This window comes from Mastacembelus armatus, chromosome 23 (genome assembly GCF_900324485.2).
Source record: "Mastacembelus armatus chromosome 23, fMasArm1.2, whole genome shotgun sequence".
NCBI lineage: Eukaryota > Metazoa > Chordata > Actinopteri > Synbranchiformes > Mastacembelidae > Mastacembelus > Mastacembelus armatus.
The window spans coordinates 10,393,940-10,401,683 of record NC_046655.1 but is presented as its reverse complement, the minus strand read 5'-3'; the positions used below and the strand labels follow the sequence as shown (position 1 = coordinate 10,401,683).

Below are 7,744 nucleotides of genomic sequence, written 5' to 3'. Positions count from 1 at the left end.
CATGCTGACTGTTTGAGGCTAACATACTGCGCTTGCGCGCGTGTGTGTGTGTGTGTGTGTGTGTGTACTATGTCTTTCTTTCTGTTTAGACTCTTGGATCCACCAGTCTAATGGTTTTTTAAAGCTTCCTTTTTGTGTCATTACCTTCAAATATAGAGTATCATTCAGAAAAGAAACAGGATTTACCTAAAGCTGCTTATTTGTCACATCCCCTCAGAAAGCAACAAGCACATGCAGCTTTGACAGTAGCTCCTGACTGCAGGAGAATTGAAGAAAAAAATGTGTAACAATTTACAAAACACGATATAAAATATGTGACTTATGCCAGAGTTTCAGCTCCACTACATTCCTCTTCAGCCTCTAATCTTTGTACTCCTGGAAAGGCTCTGTGTTCTTTATGGAGTTTTCCGGATCATTGTCTTTCCCCATCATTTGCCTTTGTCAGCCTCCTGAGTATCCACCTGGCTGCACAACTGTTCCTCATTCCCTCATTAAGTCTCAGAACATATATATTTACACCAGCCTCCACTCACAGTTGCCAGAGTGGCTGTGTTGTGCGTCTGTTGTAGTGCTCCAGCCATAGCTACTGTTACCTGGTTCTTTAAAGGCTTCAGAATTAGCTAGTCTGCCCTGCTCTTTGAGTTGTTTGTCAGATTCAGTGCAACCCTGAATTGTTTACTGCTTCTCTGTTCATTGAACAAGCTTCCAGAAAAGTGCTTGTAACTCCTGCTGCTCAGCAACGAGTGTTCAACTTAGAAGAAAACAGTTTGCCAGTTACAGCTTTTGTTTTGCATCTGATTTCAGCAATGTCACTGCAGGGATGAATATAAAAAGGAGCAGAATTATAAAACACACTTTCTGCAAGATGTTTGCAACTTTAGGAGCTTGGTTTGGACTAATTGGGACATTTTAATAGTGAAGAGCTGCCTCTTAAAAAATTATGACTACTCAAAATCAATAAACGTTATTTTGAGTAAGTCATTTTCAGGTTTGTGTACAGTCCCTGTAGCAATAAATACACTGCTTATGTTGTGATATACATCAGCCCACACACATCTACACTATAAACATTAATTTAATGTTTTCTTTGCAGACCCAAACACTTTTTTTTTTTTTTAAATTTTTCCTTTTGGCTTATTTCATGAGTGAAATGAACTGGCACTGCTTAGAGCCACAACAGTAATTATTTATTGTCAGGCTCCACTTGTTCTTCCATTTTACAGCTTCTCCTAAAGAATGACGATAGAGTTGGTAAAATATGAACATGTAATGAGGGAGTTTTTGTTTTGTTTTTAAGTTTAGTCGCATCAAGGCAACAGTAATCAGGAAGTAATTAAGTCAACCTTCTTATTTTAAGGCTTTCCTGCTGCTTTCATTTATTTATTTATTTGAAATAAAGCATGACACTTACTGTGGTTGCTCCAGTTAAACTTGAATTATCCTGCTGAGAAAAAGGTGCCTATCATGAAGTTACCAGATAAAAAGAAAATATTTGCTTTCTTTCAAGATATTTCATTTTTGGAAAACTAATGTTAGAAATCTAAACCAATAATGCACATCTTAGTGTATATTTAAACCTATCCTGTTCAGTTCCCGTGTTATATCTGCAGCAGCAGGTCTATTACTGGACTGCCACCAAGTGGCACGAATCGTGAAGTGCACTGTGTCCACACTGTCGCATCCTGTGAATTGGTGCCGACTGTGTTAGTTCTGGCGCATCAAACCACAATTAGACATGATTGTCATCTCAGCAAGTTTCACACAAGTCACGACCTTTGCATTTAGGAGTCACCGTCATATTTTGTTGATAGTAGTGTAGTCTGAATATCACATCTGGAACATTTGTTCTATGTGAAGGTCGCTCTTATCTGTGCCTATTTAAAGGTACAGAGTGGGTCAAGAGAGAACTGGTTTGCTGCGTTGTAATGTAAGCACAAACATCAGCATGACTAAACACAAAAACCAGCCCATAGAGACACAGCATACAGCAAGCAAAGTGAAATTCAGAGACACAAGGTTATTGTTGGTGTTATGTTATACTTAAAATAACAATGGCTTGATGACAGTGAGTTTAGTTACACACACACACACACACACACACACACACACACACACACACACACACACACAGGGATGCCTGCATGCAGTGTGTAGGACAACAAAGCTCAGGTTTTATTTTCCAAGGCTGGGAGTTATATTTAAAGTAGTATGATGGTAGAAATAAACCACTGGAGAGGTGACTTTCCAGCAGATTAACCTTAAACTCTGAAACACCTGGGCCAAGTATTTTTAGCCATGATGTTGTCCTTCATAAGACATCAGGAGGAATCTCTGTTGGAGTACATTTTCTTTTCTTCATTCACTGCTCTTTTTTAACTAGTTAAGTTTAGAATAAAGAACAAACACAAACCTAATGATGACCAGTAACTGGAAATATCTCTTTCACGTTCATATGACTACGATATCTATGATCTTTAATTTATGTAGTTAACACCTGTTGTCCCCCCTCCCTTGCCGTTTCATTTTCCTTTTTTAACCCATCGTCAGTTAAGATGCTTTCCACCCTCTTGCATAAAACAACAGGTGCCCGTGAAATGAAACATGATAACATCAAATGGCAATATGGAGCATCAGAGACTAAAAAAAAAAAAATCTGTTTATTCATACCCACTTTAATTGTCTAGAGATGTCATAGCAAAACAAATGATCGTTGGTTTTAAAAAAAAACAAGTGTCTCTACTCCTTCACTTTAAGTGACTAACTGTGGAAAAAATAAAGCAGCTGATGTACTCAGGGGTTTGCATGCTGTTGACCTTTTGCTTAATTTCTACAGCTTTCAAGTTAATTCCCCTTCAGATAATTATGCCATAAATCTATCTAGGCAGCTTCACTTCCTCTGCTTTTAATTCAGCTTCATCGTTCTCACTGTGCTGGGCCGCCTGTGTCGAACATCTTCTTGCGGCCCTCCATGCCTGACATGGCCTCCACATTCTTACGCCAGTCACCAACTTCATTAGTAAGCACCTGGGATTGAAGAAGAAAAATGCAAGATCAGAATTAAAACATGTCCTGAGAAGAACTTTCAGATTTGTTGTCTTTCAATAGCCAACATTTCTGCACACCTGGAAAAATCAAAGGATTTCAGAACCACCTTTACTCTGACAGATTAAAGCTCAGAATCTGATACCTTGTCCTGTTTGACGTCCTCCTTCTTCACAGACTTGAGATTAGCTCTGAGGTCCATCGAGCCTTTGTGCTTGGAGCCCAGAAGAGCTCTCATCATCTCATCGGCTGACACCCTGACCTTCCTCAGGGCCGGCTTTTTGAATTTGCCACCAAGGTCCTGTACCTTCAGCTTCAGCTCGTGGATCTAAAATATATCACAGAAACTGTTTGAAACCTGGTGCTTGTGCTTCTGGGAAGTTCTTACCTTTGTGGAACACACTTTCAAAATTACAATATTGAATTAGATAATAAGAAGAACATGTACCAGAAGATGTTCAGAAAGACTTACATCTTTGTTGTGCTTGCCCACTTTGTACTCACAGTCATACCTCTCCTCATCCACGACATCAATCTTTTCATGAAGCTGCTTGCATAGATTCTGAGAACACATATTTAAAATCACACTTAATTATGTTCATGCATTTTATGCAGTAAGGGGGAAAAAGTTCATATGTGGTTGTGATGATACTTACTTGTAGCTCATCCAGTGACAGTCCAGACAGTTGCAATGGGGGCAGCTTCTCTCCTAGATAGCGTACCTTCTCTTCCTCCCTCTCCTGTCGCTCCCGCTCCAAATCCTCGCAGGCTCGTGTGAGGAGAAGCATCTGAATGGACAAACAGATATTCAACGAAACACGGCCAGGAAATAAAAAGGAGAATCACTTAGCCTGACTCTCAGAGACTATTCTGACATAAACAGATTTACATCTGGTATATCATAACCACTGACCTTCAGAGAGAGCTTGCGAGAAGCCGAAATCTTCGACTTCGGCTGTGGGGGGAAAAAATGGTATTTGACACAACACAACTGAGAATTAAATTTCAGTAATCATTTTGAAGCTGTAATTAACAGAAAAATGACATTTTGCAATATAATAACTGCAGAGTTAAATCAATGTCTTTTAAATAAAATGAATTGTAGTTCACAAAATGTCCCATTTAAGGCTTTCATATTAAAACAACTGCAATGTTCCTGTGTAGCTGAGCAGCAGTAACATGTACAGTACATAGCCTGGAAAATATGCATGGACAAACCTGACACCCCTTAGTATAATCGCATGTGCGTAAACAAGATAAAGCTTTATTATTAGGATGAAGGCAAGGGGAAAGCTATCAGGGATGCTGATAGCAACATTGAGCGATAACCACTGCCCAATCTTTGCCATATGCTGCATGAGGACAGTGTGAACTCTCTCCATGCATGTAGGATTAACACTGTGGAATATAACAGGCTCACCTTATCCCATTTGGGATTCATCGCTCTGGATCTGCTGGGCTCCTGAAACAGCAAACAGAGACAAATGAGGCAAATGATGCCATAGGCAACTATAATTAGGTTTAGATATAACCACACTCTGTTTAAGTACAGAGGTGGAAATTTTACTTAATACAAACCATTATAGCAGTATTCAGAGATAGCACGTGTTTTCTTACCTCACTAGATGTTCTCACAAAAACAAAATATGAGAGAAACAGAAGTGTGCATTAGTACAGTTTAGGGATAATGTGTCCCTACACTCAACTACAATGGAATTTGACCTGTCAAGGTGTCGCATACAGTAGCGCACAGTTCTCAACGTCTTTTGGCAAGAGGATAAAAACAAGAATATGATGATAAGCATTTCCTCCACTGAATTCAGCTGCATCTTACTTGTGTGCAGCATGACTAATGCCAGCTCAACAGATTTGTTAAAAGCTACGTCTGTGTCTGACATAAGAGAGAATCCAGACAGCAGTGGCAGAAAGTACAGCAGTAACTGTAGTAGCTTCTGAAACCTGAAAGTTATCCTAAAATAGCCGTGGAAAAAAATCCACCAGACTTAACCAAAACCAAAAAAAATCAGCAAAACACCTTTAGAAACTAAATAACTCGTAAAGAATTTACTAAAACCAGTTGTTTTACCTGTGACTGAGTGTCTGTAGATGTGCAGAGACACAATGGACAGCTTCCTATGTGAGGCGGGTGGCGAGTGGAGAGCAGATATAATGTCTCTTTCCAAGAATGTGTTGGCATGAGACCATGAATGAAATATCACCTCCCCTCCCACTGTGACAACACCAGGGAAGTGTAAGAATAAATCATGAGCATTACCTTAATGGTATTGTCTAAATATTGCCCGATGATGCACAAAATAATATCACGGCTTCTATTGGAAAAGTATAAAAGAAATCAGTTTTTATATATAAATATCACAAATATCAACACTTGTATCTTTCCATTTCGGAGTATAATTAAAGGACGAACTTGATCATTTTGGGAAATACAGAAGGACAATTTAAAAGTGTCATTACTCAGGTTAAATAACAAGAACTAGTTCCAACTGTGTGACATTTGATCTATTCTAATCACAGTTATTATGATAAAAAAAAAATCCTGGTTAGTGATTAGTGCCTCAGAATAACAAGCCATTGTTCCAGTTTTGCCACATTAGCTCTGAGCTCAATAGAAGAGGGAGGCAGAGGAATAGGGAATAGGCACAATAGGTTTAAATAGCAAACTGAAGATGTTTAATTCATTCAAACTCTGATTCAAGTAGTAACACACTAGGAAGGATATAGTCCAAAGGAAGGCTGTGAATTTGCTTTATCATTTTTCTAGTATAAACACCCTAAATACCCAAAACCGCCTCAGGATTCGTATCTAGTATCGACTTGGAACACACTTCCCATCTGGAAGTTGTGATGATAGTCTACAGTGTGTGTGAGTGTAAATGTGTTAATTTAAACACTCTTATATTATTTCAGGGTTTTCCGCGTCACAGTATCGTATACTGTACATCGAGTTATTCATTTATTCAACACCTCTGACCTTCCCAGCCAGAAGCACCTCTGTCCTGTTGTATTTATGTGTGTTTTAGTATTCGGCAGTGATTCCTTGGCCCGACTTCACCAAGATTTCACAGCATGCATGCTAATCTCAGCCTGAGCTCCGACACTTCTTGCAAATCACTTAACCTCTAAGCATCGAGTTTCTCTTCTGTCCACTGGCTTGTACTGGAATAAAGCTGATGCAAGTGCTAAGGTGTTTTTGGTAAACTGAGTATTAGCTACAAGGACATCTTCGGAAGAGTCACATGAAGCATGGAGGAGCCTTTGCTCTTGCTGAGTTGTAAGGGCTTCTCAGAGATCAGAAGCTGTAGTGGAAATGAACAAGAATATTTGTCAGCACCGGGAATGGCATGTGAAATGATAAGGTCTCAGAGACTTTCTATATTTTTATTTTACTGTTGACAAGTCCCATGAAAAGGCCAAGACAACAGTTAATGAATCTTACTAACAAGTGTTGGTTTCTGTCACCAATACAACAAAGGCATGTGGGCGACATAAGCAAGAGAGACAATAACTGTGAGTAATGAGACACAATAAAAGGAGGAAGAGGCAGGGGACAACAAATGTTCTGTCATGTTTTTTTTTTCAGTGATCCTCAGCAGGTGGGAGCACTATTTCTGATGCAACCCAACTCCATTCTGTCTCCACACAGACGCATACACACACACACACACACACACACACACACACACACACGAAAAACGGGTTGGGGGGTGTCTTAGTATCTCGCTGTCATAAATAGGCAGATGACAGGCAGCTCGATGTCGCCCCATAGTTCTCCTTGTGTGCTCAGAAATGCAACCAATTTAACCCATTTTGCACCTTTAGTTTGGACAGAAAGGAGGGAGAATAGGATCAGTGTCATAGTACTCTCTGAGATTGGCTGCTGGGGCAGGATTTTAGTCCATCCTCCCAAGCTTTGTTTTGTCTGATCCATCTGAACTGATGGTCCTGACCCAACCAGCTCAGCCATGAGGAGACAAGATATTTACTTTGGGGTCTGTATTATCACCTGAAAACAACAGTTTGCTGCTTCAAACAATGCTCAGCCCTAATAACCCTCAATACTCTGCACTAGATGTACAATGTTTACTACTTTTAAATCCTGTGATAGCAAAGAGGTATATTTCCCAAAACATGGAACCATTTATTTGAGTGATAAATCCAGACAAAAGTAATTATCCCTTCTGAAATCTGTCACCACCCAATAAATAATCATTTGCCTGTAACTGGAACATTGTAGTATAAATAGTATAGTAATAGTAATAGTACATTGTAGTGTGTTAGATGAAGGCAGTTCTTGCCATCTGTCCATTCCTCTGCACCCCTGCCTGGCTGTGTCCTCGCACTTTTTGGATCTTGTATTGGCCTCCATAGTGGCACCTTTTGTTGGGACACAGGGCACAGATAGCAGCTGACACATGGCTTCAGCCATCCCTCTGCCTACTATCTAACCTTGTCTCTACCCTCTGGGATTCCCAGCAGGCTTTAGCGGGTGGCCCACATTTCTCAGCTAACCCACCCTTTTATCAGCCTGCGTCTCCAAACAAAAAAAGCAGACAGGCTGTTTACCTCTTGGTTGTTTAAAGTGAGACTAGTTGGTATGCTTTTCTATTTCTGTTTGCTGTATGTTTCTGAGAGTATGTGCACATATGTAGGTAATGTGTTTTGTGTGTGCATATTATAATTT

At 39.8% G+C, this 7,744-nt stretch overlaps 1 protein-coding gene across 4 annotated transcripts; it reads right to left on the bottom strand.

Moving 5' to 3' along the window:
• Nucleotides 1-2,652: 2,652 nt before the first annotated feature.
• On the bottom strand, nt 2,653-5,219 carry LOC113142037 (troponin I, slow skeletal muscle-like). 4 transcript variants are annotated; one of them, XM_026326784.1, is made up of 8 exons: nt 5,129-5,219; nt 4,660-4,663; nt 4,463-4,504; nt 3,956-3,997; nt 3,699-3,830; nt 3,515-3,604; nt 3,188-3,370; nt 2,653-3,024 (listed from the first exon to the last, which is right to left on the bottom strand). In XM_026326784.1, the coding sequence occupies exons 3-8, from the start codon at nt 4,481-4,483 to the stop codon at nt 2,923-2,925; spliced, it is 570 nt and encodes a 189-aa protein (XP_026182569.1). In that variant the 5' UTR covers nt 4,484-4,504; nt 4,660-4,663; nt 5,129-5,219; the 3' UTR covers nt 2,653-2,922. The 4 variants fall into 4 exon arrangements, with proteins under 4 accessions (XP_026182569.1, XP_026182567.1, XP_026182568.1 ...); XM_026326782.1 differs by having other exon boundaries at nt 4,621-4,663; nt 5,129-5,215; XM_026326783.1 differs by having other exon boundaries at nt 4,621-4,672; nt 5,129-5,177.
• Nucleotides 5,220-7,744: the final 2,525 nt, after the last annotated feature.